Source organism: Sorex araneus, chromosome 2, assembly GCF_027595985.1.
Source record: "Sorex araneus isolate mSorAra2 chromosome 2, mSorAra2.pri, whole genome shotgun sequence".
Classification (NCBI taxonomy): Eukaryota; Metazoa; Chordata; class Mammalia; order Eulipotyphla; family Soricidae; genus Sorex; species Sorex araneus.
Window position 1 is genome coordinate 247,247,729 of NC_073303.1, and position 21,084 is coordinate 247,268,812.

Below are 21,084 nucleotides of genomic sequence, written 5' to 3' on the forward strand. Positions count from 1 at the left end.
AAAGTGACAGAATAGAAAACTAACACCCAAGGATAGTAGAGATAAGGACCAGGAGGATTGTTCCACGACTTGGAAGCTGACCTCACATGCTGGGGGAAAATGCCCCTGAGATAGAGAAGGGACCACTATGTAAAGGATGCTTGGAGGACCCGCTTGGGATGGGAGATGCGTGCTGAAAGTACACTATAGACCAAACATGATGGCCACTTAGTACCTGCAAGCAAGCCACAATACCCTAAAGGAAAGAGAGAGAGAGAGAGAGAGAGAGAGAGAGAGAGAGAGAGAGAGAGAGAGAGAGAGAGAGAGAGAGAGAGAGAGAGAGAGAGAGAGAAAGGGAATGTGCCTGCCACAAGGTGGTGTGAGGGGGCGGAGAGCTGAATGGGGTGGGGGTGGTGGGAGGGATACTGGGAACATTGGTGGTGGAGAATGGGTGCTGGTGGAGGGATGGGTATTTGATCATTGTGTGGCTGAAATGTGAGCACAAAAGTTTGTAAGTCTGTAACTGTACCTCACAGTGATTCATAAAAAAAAATAATAAAATAAAACAAATTCTTCCTCATATTTAAAAAAAATCCATTTTTTTTCTGGCTAAGACAGCTGTCTTTTCCTCTTCCCATTCACAAAAAATGCTCTCAGACCCCTCTTTATCTCATTATTCCGCAGACTATAGATGAAAGGGTTCAGCATGGGTGTGACCACAGTGTAAATAACTGAACCTACAGAGCTTAACTGCGAGCTGTCTGCCACCGCAGAGCTAAGATACTCCACCAGGACGGTAAGATAAAACAAGGAGACCACGGAGAGGTGAGACGCGCAGGTGGAAAAGGCTTTATACTTGCCCTGAGCTGAGGAGATTCCACGGATGGAGGAAACGATCTTAGAGTAAGAATAAAGGATGCAAATCAGGGAACCGCCCCCCAGTATAACAGCTGCCATGTACATCCCCACGTTATTGAGTAAGGTGTCAGAACAGGCAAGTTGAACTATCTGTTTGAGTTCGCAGAAGAAGTTGGGGATTTCCAGGTTTGTGCAGAACGACAATCGCAGCACCAGTAAGCTGTGTAACAACGCTATCACGGGGCTGGAGATCCAAGATGCAAGAACCAGTAGGCGACAGAATTGAGGGTTCATGATGACCGTGTAGTGCAGGGGGTGGCAGATGGCCACATAGCGGTCATAGGCCATCACCGTCAGGAGTAAGATATCCATGGACACAAAGACGATGAAAAAGTACAGCTGTGTGATGCAGCCTTCATAGGTGATGATTTTGCTGTGGATCTGAATGTTCACCAGCAACTTTGGGACGGTGGTGGTGGTGAAGCAGATGTCCACGAAGGACAGGTTGGCCAGGAAGAAGTACATGGGGGTGTGGAGATGGGGGTCTGAGCTGACAGCCAGGATGATGACAATGTTCCCCAAAACAGCAATCAGGTACATGGAGAGAAAAAGCATGAAGATGAGGGGCTGCATTTCTGGTTCCTCTGAAAATCCCATAAGAATAAATTCTGAAAATTTTGAAGCATTTTCTTGTTTCATATTATTGTGGTGAAATCTAAGGAAAAGGGAAATGACCGGACAAATTTTCACATAAATCAGCATTACTCAAACACTTATAACCTACCATTTATTTATAGTTGCACTCGTGCAATTATATTTTATACAAGTGTTTCATTCTCTGACGGGCCATCCCAGGCACCTTCTGACAAGGAATTACTTTGGCTATCATGAATCCTGCAATGTCATCAAATATTCTCCTTGTATTTCTTGAAATTAATTGAGTTAGGGACGTGGCTTAAGCACCATGAGAGCAAACGGGCGAGGTGCTTGAATATAAAATTTCTCACAATTAAATGAGAGAGCAAATATTTTTTTAAAGGATGGATACTGAGTATGTTTGAAATATCTTTGGCAACCTTCATCCTGGAAGCAAATGACACACATGTTGCAAAGGTGGGGTTTAACATTGCAAATGTAAAAAAAAAAATGGAGATATTTTGTTGGCAGAGATGAAAGTTATACAAGTTTGCCAAACAAAGAGGAGAGAGCTCTCAGTATTCTACATAATAGTCTTAAGTCACATGCATGCGTTGGTCTAACTCAATCTATTGTCTATGATAGACTTCATAGTGTGTACTTTATTGCACATCTGGGATCTATAGCCACCACCCACCACACTCTATTGTCTGTTACAAATGCTCATAGCCACATTTGAACCTGATGATCTCAGCATTTTCTTAGCACTGATATACTAGCAATTCAATGATAAAGAGTATGAAAGATTTTTTTAAAAAGAATATTGAAGATGATCCAAGGGTTGCTTAAATACAATCATACATAAGTATTACCAAGCCACTGAAGTAAATATATTTGTTCATGAGTCACACCAGTCATGAGAGCCCTCTCCTACTTGGAACTGAGTAGAATTTGCTCTCGGGTGACCATGGGCTCATATTCTGGGATCCTTTTCTCTCTGACACTGGGCGTGATGAGTGGCTGAACTCACCTGGATGGTAATTCAGAGCTGGAAGTTTCCATGTAGAAGTCTGAAATTCTCATTGAATGGTGTCTGATGGAGAATGTAGAACTTTCCCCAAAAAAGCCAGCAGGAAGAAGCCCAGCATTTCCCCCCGAGCCAGATTTGAGAATAAAAATAAACCAGAAGCAAGCATGTTCCTCCCAGCTCCAGTCACTACATGCTGAGACAATGGAGATGGAGAAGTTTTTACAGCTCCCTCTACCCGCTCATTAGACTCCTTTGCCTCTTGGTCCTCTGGTCTCTAAGCACAGGATTCCCCTGTGAAACTATGGTCTGGATAGAAAGGAAAATTTCCCCGAAGTTCTCTTTTCCCAAGACAGTAGAATTCAAGTGAATCCAGTCAGTTGTTTTTGAATTCTTTCTCTATTAAAAAACGTTCATCAAGATTGCACTCGTTTGCGGAATACAAAGTAACAGAATAGGAGACTTACATCCAAGAATAGTGGAGATTAGTACCAGGAGGATTGCTCCATGGCTTGGAAGCCGGCCTCACATGCAGGGGGAAAAGGCAGCTCAGATAGAGAAGGGACCACCAAGTAAAGGGTGCTTGGAGGGCCCGCTCAGCACGGGAGATATGTGCTGAAGTAATGATGGCCACTCAATACCTCTACTGCAAACAACAACACCAGAAAGGAGAGAGAGAGCAAAAGGGAATGCCCTGCCACAGAGGCAGGGTGGGGGTAGGGTGGGGTGGGTGGTATACTGGAATCATTGGTGGTGGAGAATGGGCACTAGTGGATCCATGGGTACTCCATCATTGTATGATTGAAATATAAGCACAAAAGTTTGTAAGTCTGTAACTGTACCCCACGGTGATTCATTAAAAAAAATCAAACTTTCATCAGATCTCAAAACCCACTCACACTTCATCTCCTTCTGAATTCAAGATTTCTCCACATGAGCCACAAAAAGCCCAAAAGTACATTGGAGAACTGATCTGAACAACTGAACAGAGGGGAAGAGCAGGAGGGATGTTGGGGTACTTGGGAAGAAGATGAGTGCACTGGTGATACTGGTAATATGGCTGTAGTGTTGAAATTATGTAAAAGAGAAAGCACTAATAGTATTGTAAACCATAGAATCTTGATGAAAGATGAAAAGTAACTTAAAATTAATTTGGTAAAATGCAAATGAGGGTCATCTTCCAAAGATACTATTGCTAATGTTATGTTTTGGCTATTTTTTAGTTTTCATTATAGTCTTTAATTTTTCGATATAAACAGGATGGTGCCAAGTACTTCTTTTTTTTAAGTTAAAAACATTTTTACTTGACCTTATGGAAAAGAGATACTTTCTAAAAAAATAGTTCAACTTCTAATTTATCATGAACGTTTAGAGATTATATACATAAGTAAGAAATTTTTTTGGTTTTGTAATTATTGAGAGTAGAAGTCCTTAATGTGAAGTATATAACGGTCATTGACAGGGACCAAAAAAATGGTGCAGGGGTTAAGTTGCTTTCATTGCATGCAGCCAGCTATGGTTTGATCCTTGGCACTGTGTATGGTCTCTCAAGTTATTCCAGGAATGATGCCTGAGCACATACAACCCCGACTCCTTTCCCCACTCAAAAGACATTATAGCCACGAATGACGCCTAGCACACAACATAAACACTGTTGAGTTTTTCTTAGTACTCTATATTTGTTGTTTTATAAGAGCACTAAGAAACAAACAAAGGTCCCGGAAAAGAGCCATGCAGAATCTCACATGGCAGAGCCTGGCAAGCTACCTGTGGCGTATTCAATATGCCAAAAACAGTAACCATAATGGGCCTCATTCCCCTGACCCTGAACATGACAGGGAAGAATGGGGACATTACTGGCGCCCGCTCGAACAAATCGATGAGAAACGGGATGACAGTTGATACAGTGACAGTGATTAAAAGAAGTTGCAGTTATGAGAATTTTATGTTGAGGAATTGTGGGTGTGAATCCAGTGGAGGGGTAATATGTACTAAGAAAGAAGGAATCACTTGTATCACTTGTCTTCCCATTGATCTTCAATTAGCTCAAGTGGGCACCAGTAATGTCTCCATTTGTACCTGTCTTGTGCTAGTGTAGCCCAATGATATCTGCTCGCCGAGGAACATGAAAAGCCTCAAATCGTTATTCAGGGTTTTGACGAAGAAGTCTGACCATCTCATTGATGGGCGGCCACACAGTCTTTTGACATCCCGTGGAATCCAGTCGGTAACAGTTCCAGTTCAGCGGTCATCTCTGTATCGCATTACATGTCTGGCCCATCTGATTTTTGATGTCTTGGCAAACGAGACAGCATCCATGATTCTTGACCGTCGATGGAGGTCAGAACTCCAGATTCCTTCTCTCACTTGAGTGAGACCTGATACTCCCAGCATTGCTCTTTTGATTCCTCCTTGGGACACCTGAATAGCATTCTCATCCTGTTTGTGTAGGGACCAGGTCTCTGAGGCGTATGTTAGTGCAGGAAGAACAGTGGAATCGAAAAGATGTGCCCGGAGTTGGAAGTCCTTCGTTCTCTTAACCACTTCTTCACTGCTCTTGAAGTCATTCCATGCTGCTCTCTTCCTCCTGTGCAGTCTGGCGCCAAGTCATTCCTCATGTTGAGTTCTTGACCTGGGTACACATAGCTGCTGCATTAGGAGATGTTTGTTTCATTAAGAGCAAATGGAGCATCAGGGACTAGTTTGTTTTTCATGAGCATTGTCTTGTTGAGGTTCAGCTGCAGTCCGACCTTTCCACACTCACAGTCAAAGTCGGCCAGCATTTGTGATGCTTGGCTAGTGTTTGGCATTATGAGAACAATGTAATTATCGAAGCAGAGGTGGTGTAGTTTCCAACCGTCAATCTTCACTCCCATTCCAGTCATCGCATGACATTCTTGAGGGTGGCACTTAAGAGTTTCGGTGAAATGGTATCGCCCTGCCGAACCCCTCTCTTTACGTCAATGATCACTTCCTCATAGAATGGTGAGATCCTGGTGGTGAATCTGTAATACATCTCGTGGAGGATCTTGATGAACTGAGTTTGAACGCCCTGTTTGGCTAGGGCTTCGATGACCACCTCAGTCTCAACAGAATCAAAGGGATTCTTTAAGTTGATGAACGTTAGACAGAGCGGTATCTTGAATTCTCACGAAACTTCAGTGAGTTTGGTCACTGTGTGGATATGGTCGATCTTGCTGAATCCTTTTCGGAACCTAGCTTGCTCGCATGGTTGTCCTTCATCTAGTGTTCTGCCTATTCTATTCAGGATGACACAAGTGAACAACTTGTAGACGACAGACAGCCTGCAAATTGGGCAATAGTTGCCAATGTTGTGGATGTGTCCCTTCTTGTACAACAGAACGGTCCTGCTGGTTTTCCACTGGGACGGAACCTTGCATTCAGACAGGTAGCGTGTGAAGAGCCGAGCCAGTGTATCGATGAGTACTGGCAGCAGATTCCTCAGGAGTTCGAGTCTGACCTTGTCTGGACCTGGTGCTGTATCATCTTTACCGTCAAAATGGCTTGTCGAATTTCAGAAGGGAGGACGTTGGGAATGACATATCCATCCTGCAGAATTTGGTATGTGGGCAGGTGGACGTGACTGTCAAAGAGAAGAAGGCATGAATATTACTCTTCATTGCCTTTCTGGAAGATGTGACAGAAAATCTCATTTGGAATTTTAGGACAACGGCGACACCAGTCAGGCAAAACCTTTGATTGAATATAATGTGGTCAATTTCATTGTGGAACTGTCCACTGGGAGGCTCCCATGTCCAGCATTTAGATTCGGCCTTCTGGATCTGTGAGTTACCATGGATGGTCTTGGTCGATATGATGAACTCAGACAGTCTCTCACCCTGATCATTCCATTCTAGGCCATGGGTCCCAATGTGGAGTTCTTCGGGAGACCTTCTTGGTCCTATCTTGGCATTAAAATCACCAACAGTGATCTTGTAGAAGGTGTGGTTTTCTTTATAGAACCTCTCCAATTACATATAGGACTTCTCAATTTCTCTTCATCTTAGTTGGATGTTGGCGCGTAGACAACGAAGATAGAAACTGCTGGCAGTGAGCCACATCTATTCAAGCGTAATCATCCGATTCGGGTTGTTAGGCATTCAAATGAATCAATGCTCATGGCCAAGTTTGTGTTGACAAGGACACCACAGCCACCGACACCTCTGTTGTCGCATATTCAGAGGAACAATTCTTCTCCAGAGTCAAAAATGGTGTGATGTGATGCATGTCTTCTCATATCAGTCAGACCAATGACGTCATACTTGATCTTCTCACTTGCACCATCAGGACCTCGATGGATGCTTCCAATGCCTGCGTACTGCATAAACAATTCTGATATCTGCATTAAATAAAAAGATTTTACATTCCAAATGGTTAAGAAAAATAAAATCCCTAAATGGGGAAACAATGCAATATATTTCTTGTTTTTGTAGCACATCTTTTCAATGGGGTGAGTTCAGTTGGCATCCACGTAGTCATGGTTGATACATACAGGTTGGGACTGACATGCAGTTTAAAACTGAGTTGACATAATGCCCATAAGTAGAGAGAGAGTAGAGGGAAATTGTCTGCCATAGAGACAAGGGGAGGGGTGGGACGGGGGGTGGGGTGGACAGATGAATCAGGGGACATTCACTATATCACTGTCATCCCGTTGATCAACGATTTGCTCGAGCAGGCCCAGTAACATCTCCATTCATCCTAGCCCTGAGATCTTTAGCAGCCTCTCTTTACTCATCCTTCCCAATGGTGCCACATTAGAGGCTCTTCAGGGTCAGGGGCATGAGACCCATCATTGTTACTGTATTTGGCATATAAATATCCCACGGGGAGCTTGCCAGGCTCTCCTGTGTGGGCAGGAAACTCTCGGTAGCTTACTATGTTCTCCAAGAGGGAAAACTAGGCTAATTTTCTGGTAAGGAATGTAATTTTTTTTCTGTTTCTTGCCTTCAATGAGTGACCAGGACATCTGGGGGTCACCAGGTCCAGGATAAATGGAGAGTGAGGGACTGAGCAGATGGCTTATGCAGCAGAAATCTTTATGTTTTCATGCAAAGAACAAAATTCACAAAGATTCCATGCAAACAACCTGCAGAACCATGCCTCAGCATGGTCTTATCTCATCTGTTAGTCCCAAGGATCAGCATTAGATTCCAAACAAAGACCTGGAGGAGCTGTGAGCAGAGAGAGGACAAGCCCCCAACCCTGACCTGAGAAGTCCCTGCCTTGGACCCGGAAATGTCCTGATGGCAGGTACCTTCCCACATCAGGTCGTAGCCCCACTTGGGGGAGACACTGCCAGATGCTCCATCTTCTCTTGGGGATGCACAGCAGTCTTGAATTCTGGCTGTCTGTCAGGACAGGAGCCCATCACCAGGAACATTGGTGGTGGAAAATGTGCGCTGGTGGAGGGATGGGTGCTTGATCATTATATGATTGAAACTCAAACATGAAAGCTTTGTAACTATAGCTCAAGGTGATTTGATAAAAGAACATATTTTTCCCTTTGAGCTTTTATTATTTTTTTATTTAAAAAAATTTGGGGCTGGACGATAACACAGCAGGTAAGGCATATGCCTTGTACACGACCGACCCAGGTTCTATTCCCAGCATCCCATATGGTCCCCTGAGCACGGCCAGGGTTAATTCCTGAGTGCAGAGCCAGGAGTAACCACTGTGCATCGCTGGGTATGACCCAAAAAGAAAATAAACAAATAAATAAATACATAAATAATAAAAATTAATGAAACACCATGAGATAGAATTACAGACTTACACACTTTTGTGATTAGGTTTCAGTCATACATACAATGGAGAAGTACCCATCCCTCCACCAGTGTCTCCACCAATGTTCCCAGTATTCCTCCTGCCACACCCCCCTCCCCTCCTGCCTCTGTAGCAGGCACATTTTTGCCAATCATTAATGAATTAATGCAGTACTTTTCAGGGTCTACCAAATAATTTAAATAAAAAGAATTTCTTGCATATCGTTGACATTAAGTTGAAACAAACATAAAGTAGATAAATTTTTCTATATATAATTGTTTATAATATATACAAATAATGACAAATATGGTAGGAGTCAAATTTACATATTTTTACTCAGATACCAACTAGTCTATCTATTTTGGGTCAGCAACTTGCTTCTCAAAAGGTGATCCTCAGATCAGGATCTATAGCTCCAGCATCATCCAGGATATGTTAAAGATGCGTTATGCTCAATTCAACCAGCTTAATCAATGGCTGAACAAATAGCAGTACTCCTACTTTAAAAAAATAAAATAATAAAGATGCATCATGTCTGTGACTAAGGAACCAATGTTCACAATGTCCTTTGTCTTTTCAGAGCAATTAATTGCGGACAGGAGACCAATGTTAATCTCAGGGTAATTGTATTCTCCTCTATAAGGTGGGGTGGAAACTTTATCAAACGTGGATTATTCACATATGACAAAATCATTCAGCATGAGGTACAATAACTCTTAGGGAAAAATAAAATAAAGATCCATACCAACATATTGGACTGGAGCCATAGCACAACTGGGTAGGGCGTTTGCCTTGCACATGGCAGATCCAAGTTCGATTCCTTCATTCCTCTCGGAGAGCCCGGAAAGCTACCGAGAGAATCCTGCGCGCACAGCAGAGCCTGGCAAGCTCCCCGTGGCGTATTTGATATGCCAAAAACAGTAACAACAATTCTCACAATGGAGATATTACTAGTGCCCGCTCGAGCAAATCAATGAACAACGGGACGACAGTGCAGTGCAGTGCTACCAACATATTGGATTCCAGTTTTCCTATATGCAATGTTTAGTTTGTTGTGATCAAAAAGGAACTTCCTACACATCGTATGGCAGAAAGATATTTTTAGAGAGCTTTTGGTTTCATTTCAATGCCAGCGCTTAAGCCCAGGGCATCATCCATGCTAAGTATGTGTCCTACCCATATGGGTGTCGGGGATTGAACCCAGATGGCCATGTGCAAGGCAAGAGCCCTACCCATTGTGCAATAACTCGAGCTATCACCTTTGCTATTATCAATATTTCCCTACATGTTCATTGTGTTGTACACATACTCAATGCTACATGCCAATCACAACTCAATACAAATTAGGAACACGTACCATAAGATGGACAGTTCGTAGAGCTGAAGAACCCACACAGGAGTTGAGTGCACAGTTTGAGTCAGTTACCAAATGTTTGCTTAGATCTGGGGTTCCTTGCAGCAGTGCTCAAGTGCTACTATGGGTTCTGTGCTCAGTGTCTCTTCCAGCATTCCTCCGGAGACATATATAGTGCCTGGGATTAAAGCAGGTTTGGTCACATGCAAAGCAGTATCTCAACCTCTATACCACATCCTTGGACCCCAGTTTTCATATTTGTAACAAAGAACGTAATAAATTCTCGTGTTCACTTATCTGATTTTGCAAGTTAAATCCATAAACTTCAATGACCTTCTTTCTAATTGTGATCCAGGCTGTGAACAAGACTTCACAGGGCTATCTGGAATAATAAATGAAATGTGTAGAAATACTTTGTTAAGTCCAAACAAAATATCCAAGGAAAAGATTTATGTTAGTAAAGAAAGGTGAGTTTTAATATAGTAACTTGAAATAAATTCACTCACACATAGACAGGCAATCCCATATACTTTTACTGGATAGTGTAAATGCAAAATGAATTAAACTGAAGTTAAATTTACGTGAAAGCACAAATAAAGTAGAAATTGAAATTTTAAAAAATTTCTAAAGTTACAAATATCAATCCACCTGGCATGAGGCATCTCATTACATATTATAAATAATGAGCACTTTTTTGCCACACCTGGCAGTCCTAAAGAGTACTCCCTGGCTCTGTGCTCAAGAATCACTCCTCACAATGCTCAGCAGACTATATGGGATGCTGGAGATTGAACCCAGCTTGGCCATCACTCTGTGCCATCACTCTCTCTTTTTTTTTTTTTTTGCATTTTGGGTCACACCCAGTGATGCTCAGGGGTCACTCCTGGCTCTGCACTCAGGAATTACCCCTGGAGGTGCTCAGGGGAACATCTGGGATGCTGGGAATCCAACCTGGGTCGGCTGCGTGTAAGGCAAATGCTCTACTCGCTGTTCTATCACTCCAGCCCCTAGGAACACTTCTAAATGAGTCACAATAAAACTTCTCCCTCAGCTTGTGATACAGGATTGCACTCCGAATATTTGCTAATGTGGCCTGAAAAAAATCAATAAATAGCCCAAGATTTTATATCAAAGGATCATGATTCTCTTCTCTGCTGAATAGAGGAAAACAAATTTTCTGTTATTATGGACTTCCCCAATACAATGCTTTGAAGATGCCAGGGTCTTCTCAATCATAGATTGATTGATTTGGTTTTTGGGTCACACCTGGAAATGCACAGGGGTTACTCCTGGCTCTACCAGGAATTACTCCTGGCAGTGCTCAGGGGACCATATGGGATGCTGGAAATTGAACCCGGGTCAGCCACATGTAAGGCAAACGTCCTACCTGCTGTGGTATCGCTCCAGCCCCTATCATAGATTTTTGGATATAGCTCAAACTCATGTTAGGGAGAAGGTACTGAGACGGCTGGAACTCTGGAAGACAGGGTAGTTCATGGTGAAGCACTAATGAACACGATAAACTTGACTCCTAACCTGATCTCTTGGGAACAGACCAGAGGGAAAAACATTCCTTTGTCCAGGGCAGTGACCCACAGGGACACGTGTACTTAGTGGCTGCAGTAACTGGATGACAGCGAGCCTAATGAGTAGAAACCAGGAGCTATAAATATCTCCTCTGCTCAGTCCCTCAGCGTTTTCAACCCGGACTGCTCAGGACAAAGTTGTCGCTTTGGCATCCTGAATCTGGAGTAGGGACCAATGCTTCCCTCCATCCTGTTCTCTTGTCTGAGCTCCTGTCTCCATCACCACCTACCCAGGGAAGGATTTGTGCGTCCATCCACAGAGCTCTCTCTCAGAAATCCCATACAGGTGAGTCCAGATGACACATAGATTGTGCAGGAGAAGGCAAGAGAGAAGGAAGGGGAAGAATATTTCCAAATTATTCTGATGACACATGAATGCTTCATAACAGCTTGGTTACTCATTTTTTATGGTGTTAATGACGTCTAGCTATAGGTGAGTATTGGATACAGCAATACATTTATTGACAATTAAATGATATCTATAGAAAGGAAATTGGAGGAAGGAATAAAGGTTTGAAGGTCTCCTTGAAAAATGTAAGAGGTAAGACAAAGATCTTTGGTGGTTAATAAAATATTCTATTAGTTACTGAGCATATACAGTGAATCATGAGCTCTTGGATGTGTTTCTAAAGATATATTGAGTCTGTTTTTGAAATTGATCTCTGTACTTGATGTAATATCAACTTACTTTCTATTATAGTCGATTAACATGTATTTATCTGAGATTATAAAATAACATTACTTTTCTTGACACACAGAAAGCCTTTCTGTAGAACATTTATCTCACTTATTTGATCCTTACAATTTAATCAGGATTTAGAGTCCTATGTGGATATCATCATACTACTTTTTATATTTTTGTCTATAAATTTTAATTTTCCAATGCAATTTATTGCGTGCAACTGTTTTAAAAATTCAAACCAAGTGGCTGGAGCATTGGATAGGGCATTTGCCTTTCATGCGGCCAACCCGGATTTGATTCCCAGCATCCATATGGTCCCCTGAGCACTGCCAGGAATGATTGCTGAGTGCAGAGCCAGGAGCAACCCCTGTGCATCGCCAGGTGTGACCAAAAAGAAAAAAAAATGTCAAACCAAGTATTATTGTTACTATTATTGTTTCTCCCTACCCCATAGCTTCTTTATAAATATTTATTTTATACATAGAATCACACATATTCACCTGATCTTCATTCAAATGCTCAATAAAATTCTGTGCACATAGATAGTGATTTTTATGTTTTAGGACTAGCAATACCTCTCCAACTCTTTCCCCCTTTCCTTCACTTGATACTTCTTGATGAATGGCCTACTATTAGATAAGCATAGACGCTAATTCTTTATATTCTTTAATATATGTAGTTGAATATATTGTTCATTTAATGCATATTTCTTAGTTTCATCCCGAATACATTTCTTCTTGCAGGATCAGATTACTATGGGACATAAAATCATATATAAGTTTATTTAACTTTAGAAAAAGACTGTATTAGAATTTTGGTTAACACTTGTCTTTCTCAGCTTAGGTGGGGCCATATGCTCCTCCTCTTCCTCCTCCTCCTCCTCTTCCTGTTCTTCTTTTTAAAATTTTTTATTGACTCACAGTGAGATACAGTTACAAGATTTCTCATTGGGTTTTTGTCATACAGTATTCCAACAACTGTCCATTCACTACTGTCCATTTCTCAACATCAATGTCATCAGTTACCCTTGAACCATCTCCATTCTCCCAGCCTACCTTTATCTGCCTCCTCCCCTCCTCCTCTTCCTCCTTTTTCTCCTCCTTCTTCTCTCCTTCTCCTTTTCCTCCACCTTCTCATTCTCCTTCCTCTCTCACCCTCTATCTCCCCATGTGTCCACACAAACTCTGTAGGCTCAGAACCAGAAGGGCACCTGAACTCATTTTTACAGGGTGTCTAACATTACAGAGATCAGAAATTCATCAACAACAGATAACACTAAGGAGGGGATCTCATTCAACTTAGGTGGTGCCCTTCAGAAATTTTGACAATGTGTAGGCAGAATGTGGTGTCTATGAGACCTTACATCAGACTCCTATTTCAGCAACAACAGTCGCTGGGAAACTTTCTTCTTCCATATTCTCAGACAAACACCTCTTGTCAGTCTCACTCCTGTTTGTTACTCTCTCACATTTTCTCAAACACACTCCTCAGAGTTCTGTTTTTTTTTTTCTTTTTGGGTCACACCCGGCTTTGCACAGAGGTTCCTCCTGGCTCATACACTCAGGAATTACTCCTGGTGGTGCTCAGGGGATCATATGGGATGCTGGGAACCGAACCGTGGTTGGCCACATGCAAAGCAAATGCCCTACCCACTGGGATATCTCTCCAGCCCAGAGTTCATTTTTATTTTCTTTTTGGGTCACACCGGCGATACACAGGGACCACTCCTGGCTCATGAACTCAGGAACCACTCCTAGTAGCGCTCAGGGGACCATTTGGGGTGCTAGGAATCGAACCCAGGTTGGCCGCGTGCAAGGCAAACACCCTACCAGCTGTGCTATCGCTCCAGCCCAGCCCAGAGTTCTTAAGGGTTGCACTACACCCAAACATACTTGTCTGCAGACTGGTTCCGTTGTATAATCCTCACTATGTCTGATCAAATGTTACCTGGCATCTTTGTATTTCAAAAGCACTTGTAAAGAATAGCAGAAAAAAGGAATGCAAGGCTTTCGGGAGTGGCCGCCTGGACCCAGGAATCAGAGCTGTCGTGTCCCCACCCCCTGCTTCACCAAGCATGGCAGCCAATAAAAACAGTTGCTGTGTATAGTGAAATAAAAAAAAAAAGGAACGGGGGGTGCAAAGTCTTCAAAGATGGGCAAAACATTGGCCCAGATTATAGAAATGAGGAGATCAGGGAAGGAGAGGAATGGAGGGGGGAGTAATAAGAAGTGGACAGAGGCCATAGGACTTGGGCACACGGGTGGTGCAGGTGAGGTACATTAATATATCTAAACCAGGGAGACAACAATACCAAAACCATTGGTCAGTGGAACCCAAACTAAACAACGGAACTTTAAAATGTTCTTGTGAAGGAGGCAGGTTGGTGGAGGGGTTGAAGGGAGCCCAGGGACACGGAGGCAGGTGAGCTGACACTGGGGCTGAGATTGGTGATGGAACTGTGGATGCCTGGAACTGTGATAAACAACGCTGCATATCACAGTCCCTCAAAACAGCATTGGTGGAAAAATTGTTCTCATGATATATTTTTTCTTCTAAAATCTCTGTGTCATCAGACCATCTCTCACCACCTGAGTTGTTTGCTAACTCTTCTATTTATTTTATTTCTTGTTCATTACACCATAGTGAGAACTATTATCCATCATTCAATATTTGAATCAGTTTTCAAACAGCTTGTATTGAGTTCATAATTGCCAAGTTGATGCTGGGCAGGTAACTCCAAGGGCTAAAATACTCGAGGTCCTGAGGTGAATCCATGACAATACAGGGTCCTCTGAGGGCCACCAAGTGTCTCTGAAGGACCCTAACATCATTGGACCTGAAAACTCAGGCCCCATGCTGCCCAGTTAGGTAGAATATCACCAGATGTGGCTCAAGGGTCCAGTCAGCATTGCTGGTAAGGCCTTCCAACTAAAATTTTTATTTAAAATAAGATTTGGTTTTTTTATATATTATTTCAAAAATATGTTAGAATATAAAATCTCTTGAAAAAGCTTGAAAGTAAGTGAGCATTTATCTCTCTCTAAATATGGGGCAAAAGTTTCAAAGAAGAGAAAAGGTGAACACACAAAATATTGATGACAGATAGTTTTGGTCATAAAGGTATTTTGTAAGTGTATTTCAAAATAATTTTGAAATTTTGAGCGTAGAAAAGATGTCTGTATTCAAGATCTGAGAGTTAAAAGTGATATTTTTTATGATTTATTGATTTTTTAATTAGTGAGTTATAGTGAGGGTACAGTTACAGAGTCACACATTTTCGTGCTTGTTTTACCCTCATGCAATGTTCGAGAGCCTATCCTTCCACCAGTGTCCATTCTAAACCACCTATGAACCCAGTATCCCTCCCATCCCCCTATCTCATTCCCCACCCCACTCCGCCTCTGTGGCAGAGCATTGCAATTTGTTCTCTCTCTCTCCATTTGGGTGTCTTGGTTTACAATAGGGGTATTGAGTCACCATCATGTACAGTCTCTAGTCTACTTTCAACGTGCATCTCCCTCCACCTTGGGGTTCCCAATCACATATTACTTGGTGTTCAAAAGGTATATTCTTGATGAACTTTTAGTATCAATATTGCAAAGCACAGGGAGAGGGGAAGAGAGAGAGTCAGAGACAGAGACAGAGACAGAGGACAGAGAGAGAGACAGAGACAGAGGAAAAGCATCTGCCAAAGAGGCAGGCAGAGGGTGGGAGTGATGGAAGGGAACCTGGGGAACGGGTGCTGGGAAATGTACACTGGAGGAAGGATGGGTGTTTGAATACTGTATGACTGAAATCCAATCATGAACACCTTTGTAAAGGCCTATCTCACAGTAATTCAATTTAAGAGTTGGGAAAAATTATGCTGTATATTACCTGCATCTGGATCAAAAAATTCTATATTTTTTTCACCTTGTAGTTCTCTCTGCCACATGAAATCCAGGAACTTCTCAGAAAACAAGGAATTCCTTCTTCTAGGACTTTCAGAAGAACCAGAACTGCAGCCCCTCATCTTTGGGCTTTTCCTGTCCATGTACCTGATCACCGTGCTGGGGAACCTGCTCCTCATCCTGGCCGTCAGCTCAGACGCCCACCTCCACACGCCCATGTACTTTTTCCTGGCCAACTTGTCCTTCGTGGACATCTGTGTGACATCCACTACTGTCCCCAAGATGCTGCAGAACATCCAGACCCAGAGCAAAGCCATCACCTATGAAGGATGCATCACCCAGATGTATTTTTTCCTACTCTTTGTAGCATTGGATGACTTTATCCTGACTGTGATGGCCTATGACCGCTATGTGGCCATTTGTCACCCCCTGCACTACACGGTCCTCATGAACCCTCGCTTGTGTGTGCTGCTGGTTCTCGTGCCTTGGGTCATTAGTGCCCTGCATTCCTTGATAGAGAGTCTAATGGCTTTACGTCTGTCCTTCTGTACACACTGGGAAATCCCACATTTTTTCTGTGACCTGAAACTGCTCATTCAACTTGCCTGTAGTGATGCTTTTCTGAATATCTTGGTCATGAGTCTTTCAGCTGGAATTCTGGGTGGCGGACCCCTGGCTGGGATCCTTTACTCTTACACTAAGATTGTTTCCTCCATCCGTAGGATCTCATCATCACAGGGGAAGTATAAAGCCTTTTCCACCTGTGTGTCTCACCTCTCAGTTGTGGCCTTATTTTATTGTACTTGCATAGGTGTGTACATGAGCACTGCCGGCACCCAGAACTCACACTCCACTGCAATAGCTTCAGTGATCTACACCGTGGTCACCCCCATGCTGAACCCCTTCATCTATAGCCTGAGGAACAAAGACATTAAGATGGCCCTAAAAATTCTCTTCGAAAGAGAAACCACCAAAGTTTAGTTGTCTTAAGACTGAAGAAATTTTTTGTTTTTAGGGCACAAGGAACAGAAAATGTAAGTCTATTTTTTCAGAGATCCATGGTAAAATTGCTACTTTATTTAATTAAAAACATTAATTGAGGGAGGGTGGTGAAGCACACACACAGTGATGCTCAGGAATCACTACCTGTGATATTCAGGGGAGTATTCAATGCCAGGGATATACTGGGTCAGACATATGCAAGTATCTTATCTGTATACTATCTCTCAGGTTCTGCAATTAAATTTTTTCTTTCTTCATACTTAAACAATTAATATGATTAATTTTTTCTGTCTTCATATTTAGACAATTAATAACTTAATTTTTAAGTTATTTTTTCTCCCTGATCACAAAGTTCCTCTCAATTTAATTACATGTCCTCTTAAGTTTTCTTGTGTAAATCAATTGTTTCGGAATTTCCATTTAAACTACAAACTACATTGGTTGCTTGAAAATCATTTTTCTGATGGCATAGCTCAACCACCTATTTTGTTCAATTGTAGTTAAAGAATAGTAATGGTGGAGAAACCTAGGTTCTTAATTGAACACGTTTTCCTTTCTTTCTCTACCAGACATATTTCTAAGGAAATTCTTTCAATAAAGTCTATTTTGTTTCAAATAAAAGAAGTTTGTATAATTATCTATGAAAAACTAAATTTTTCCACTTATATAATTTTAAAACAAAGCCCAGACCCAATCTTATAATCATATATGAACACTTTCATCATATCTCAGTGACTTAATTTTTGTTCTTTATTAGGAGACTGTATATCTTCGGTAGCATATATTTGATTGTATGAATTTACACAGATTCTCTAACATTTCTTCCAAAATTATTGAGTTAAGTTTATTGAGTAATCAAACTTTATTTTTTTCACCAACTAAAGGCACAATTTTATTCATGACTGACCATAAATTCTTTTTTTTTTAATTGAGTCACCATGTGGAAAGTCACAAAGTTTTCAGGCTTAAGTCTCAATTACAAAATGAGCAAACACCCATCCCTTCACCAGTGCACATGTTCCACCACCAAGAACCCCAGTATACCTCCCATCCCACCCACACCCCACACCCCCCCTGTGTAGTTGATAATTTTCACTTTACTTTGATTACACTCAATATTTCAACAAAAACTCACTATTATTTTTTTGAGTTTCCCCCTGCCCTCCTAATCAGACCTGCTGAAAAGGAAGCATTTGATAATTTGTTTTCCATTGCTGAGAATGAAGAGATATGAGGTTTTGGATTTCTGGATTTTAGTAACAAAGTCCAGGGAAATTTCTGCCAGAAATTGCATCATTGCAAGCTCATACCTCTCTTTAGTTGTCCTTATAATATGGTGGTCGCCACACCACCCTCCCCCACCCCCGGAAAGGAAATGCCGAGAGATAAAAACTTTTCCCCTCCTGGGGTGTCATGGAGCAGTGGCTTAGTTCACGGTCTAGAGTCATTTCTGCAAGAAGCTGCTGGTGCCAAAAGTAGATAGGTGGCCTCCGGAATCATGGTCGTTCAGTAACCGAGAGGCCGCACTCGTGCGGCTACTCGGGTCACATCTCAGCGGAGAGTGGCGCCAGTAACGCCCCCCTAAGAAATAATTTTTAATTAGAATTGAGTAAAAATAAGAATTGAGTAAAATGCAGGATACAAAATCAGCACACAAAATTATTACATTTCCCAATACAATTACACTACATGATAAAAAGTATATGAAGCACTTTACAGTAGTATAGAAATCTTTTAAATCAAATCAAACAAAAGAGTATAAGATATATTTAAGAAAGCTATCAAGGAAAGAAAATCAACAAGACATGAATACGTTGAACTTTTTGATTAAGAATCAGAAGATGCAAAAACAAAAATTAAAAAATTTAAAAAAATGAATCAGAAGATGCATTATTTTATATAGGAACACAGCATTTTTTTAATTAAAGTTTATTTTTAATTAGTGAGTCAATGTGAGGGTACAGTTACAGATTTATACATTTTTGTGCTCATGTTTCTCCCTTACAAAGTTTGATAACCCATCCCTTCACCAGTGCCCATTCTCCACCACCAGTAAACCCAACATCCCTCCCCCCCTCCTCAGTCCCGTCTCCCCCACCCCACACTGCCACTATTGCAGGGTATTCCATTTTGTTCTCTCTCTCTGATTAGGTGTTGTGGTTTGCAATAAAGGTGTTGAGTGGCCATTGTGTTCAGTCTCTAGTCTATATTCGGCCCGCATCATCTTTCCCCCACATGACCTCCAACCACATTTTTCTTGGTGTTCCCTTCTCTGAGTTGCCCAGAATGAGAGACCAGCCTCCAAGCCATGGAGACAACCTCCTGGTACTTATTTCTACTATTCTTGGGTGTTAGTCTTATAGTCTATTATTCTATAGTCCACAGATGAGTGCAATCTTTCTATGTCTGTCTCTCACTTTCTGACTCATTTCACTTAGCATAACACTTTCCATGCTGATCCACTTATATGCAAACATCATGGCCTCATTCTTTCTAACAGCTGCATAGTATTCCATTGTATAGATGTACCAGAGTTTCTTAAACCAGTCATCTGAGGAACACAGGATTTTTAATCATCAATGGATTCTATGAAATCCTTACCAATATTTCAGCTAACAATTGCCACAGAAAGGTTGTACCTTAGGTACAGGTACAACCAACCTATATTCCTCAACTGCTCCACCTTAGTCTCAGAAGTGGATATTTAGTAACCATATTAAAAACAGCAGCAAATTGACGAGAATTTCAATTTAATTCATTCATCTTTGTTTAAAAAGTACTATTTCGTATGAGTGAAATGCAAACACAAAAGTTCATAAGTTTGTAACTGTACATCACAGTGATTCTCTAATAAAAAATTTTAAAAAAGAAATACTATTTCATTAGAATAGATGACTATGTAATTTTACCACACTTTCAGTACTTTTATTTATACTTTTGGTTAATTCTTTCATAAATTAGTGAGCTATGTTGTGTCACTGAACTACACTACCTTACATAATTAAGTAGGACTTAGTAAAGTAAATTGACCTATTTGTTGTACATGGAACATATTTTTTGTATGGAACCACTAACCTTAACCTGCTACCGTTCTCACTATCATTCTTCCTTTCCAAAGTTCCAAGTTACCTTAAGTATTTTTATTTTTTATTTATTTATTTATTTTTTAGCTTTTGATTCACACCCAGTGCACAAGGGTTACTCCTGGCTCTGCACTCAGGAATTATTCCTGGCAGTGCTGGGGGACCATATGGGATGCTGGGAATCGAACCTGGGTCAGCCGTGTGCAAGGCAAACGCCCTACCCGCTTTGCTATCACTCAGCCCCGAGTATTTTTATCTCTATAGTAGTTGAATTTATATCATCACATGAATGAACTTCTGGACACATAATTAATGGTTTTTATATTTTAGGGCAAGCCACTTGTTTTCAAATTTGTTTCCACATTCCATTCTCACTTAAGCACCCCTGGACACCCCTTTTCAATCTTATCGTGCTGAGCCTTTTATAGAATTTAATTCAAATTTAAATTATTTATTTTTTAAAATTATCACCATAACAATAAAAAAGTTGAGACCACAAGTTTACAATAGTGTGAACATATATGGTTTCGATGCCACACCTTTTTAGGCCAAAGACCTTTGTGGGAAGGGAGGTCTATGGCACTCTGGTCACAGTTCTCTTCTGGTAACAGTAGCCTTTGAAGAGTATAAAATTTTACCCTTAAAACATATACTGTGTAAAGAAACTATGGTACATCTACACAATGGAATATTATGCAGCAGTTAGAAAAAAATGAAAAAAAATAAAATTTGCTTATAAATTGATTATAAATGCTTATAAAGAAACTATGGTACATCTACACAATGGAATATTATGCAGCTGTTTGAAAGAATGAAGACATAAAATTTGCTTATAAAGGGATTGACATGGAGAGTTTTATGTGGAATGAAATGAGTCAGAAGGAGAGGAGCAGGTATAGACTGACTGCATTCATTTGTGCTGTATATAAAAGAGAGAGAGACTGAGAGAGAGAATATGAGATTAATAAAAAGGGTGAGAGTAAACACGGGTTAGAAGGACAGGTCAATGGTTGGAAACTTGCCATAAGAGTGTGTGTGAGTTGAAGGGTACAAGTAAAGGGATATACCTGATAACCTTTCATTCTCTATATTGCAAACCATATGGTCCAAAAGAAAAGAGAGAGAGAGAAGGAAAGTACCTGCCATAGTGGCAGGCAGTAGGACAGGGTAGAGGCGGAAGGGCAACTGGGTACATTGGGG

At 41.3% G+C, this 21,084-nt stretch overlaps 2 protein-coding genes across 2 annotated transcripts; one reads left to right on the top strand and one right to left on the bottom strand.

Annotated features, from left to right (window-relative positions):
* Positions 1-588: 588 nt before the first annotated feature.
* On the bottom strand, positions 589-15,921 carry LOC101538921 (olfactory receptor 1571-like). The gene is made up of 4 exons (XM_012934173.2): positions 15,786-15,921; positions 2,504-2,696; positions 1,393-1,552; positions 589-1,311 (listed from the first exon to the last, which is right to left on the bottom strand). Exons 1-4 carry the CDS (start codon positions 15,919-15,921, stop codon positions 589-591), a joined length of 1,212 nt encoding a protein of 403 aa, XP_012789627.2.
* A 19-nt stretch (positions 15,922-15,940) lies between these two features.
* LOC101539179 (olfactory receptor-like protein OLF4) lies at positions 15,941-16,780 on the top strand. The gene is made up of 2 exons (XM_055124732.1): positions 15,941-16,295; positions 16,581-16,780. The coding sequence occupies exons 1-2, from the start codon at positions 15,941-15,943 to the stop codon at positions 16,778-16,780; spliced, it is 555 nt and encodes a 184-aa protein (XP_054980707.1).
* The last annotated feature ends 4,304 nt before the right edge of the window (positions 16,781-21,084 follow it).

What these genes read in the sequence shown, in the direction of transcription:
- LOC101538921 (XM_012934173.2), bottom strand. Translation starts at nt 15,921, where the DNA reads ATGAGGGGCTGCAGTTCTGGTTCTTCTGAAAGTCCTAGAAGAAGGAAT. An exon ending in ATTTTTTGATCCAGATGCAG is followed by an intron (nt 2,697 to 15,785) that starts GTAATATACAGC and finishes CCATTGTCTCAG; the next exon opens with CATGTAGTGACTGGAGCTGG. An exon ending in ACATTGTCATCATCCTGGCT is followed by an intron (nt 1,312 to 1,392) that starts GTCAGCTCAGAC and finishes TGCTTCACCACC; the next exon opens with ACCACCGTCCCAAAGTTGCT.
- LOC101539179 (XM_055124732.1), top strand. Translation starts at nt 15,941, where the DNA reads ATGTACCTGATCACCGTGCTGGGGAACCTGCTCCTCATCCTGGCCGTC. An exon ending in TCTCGTGCCTTGGGTCATTA is followed by an intron (nt 16,296 to 16,580) that starts GTGCCCTGCATT and finishes CTCACCTCTCAG; the next exon opens with TTGTGGCCTTATTTTATTGT.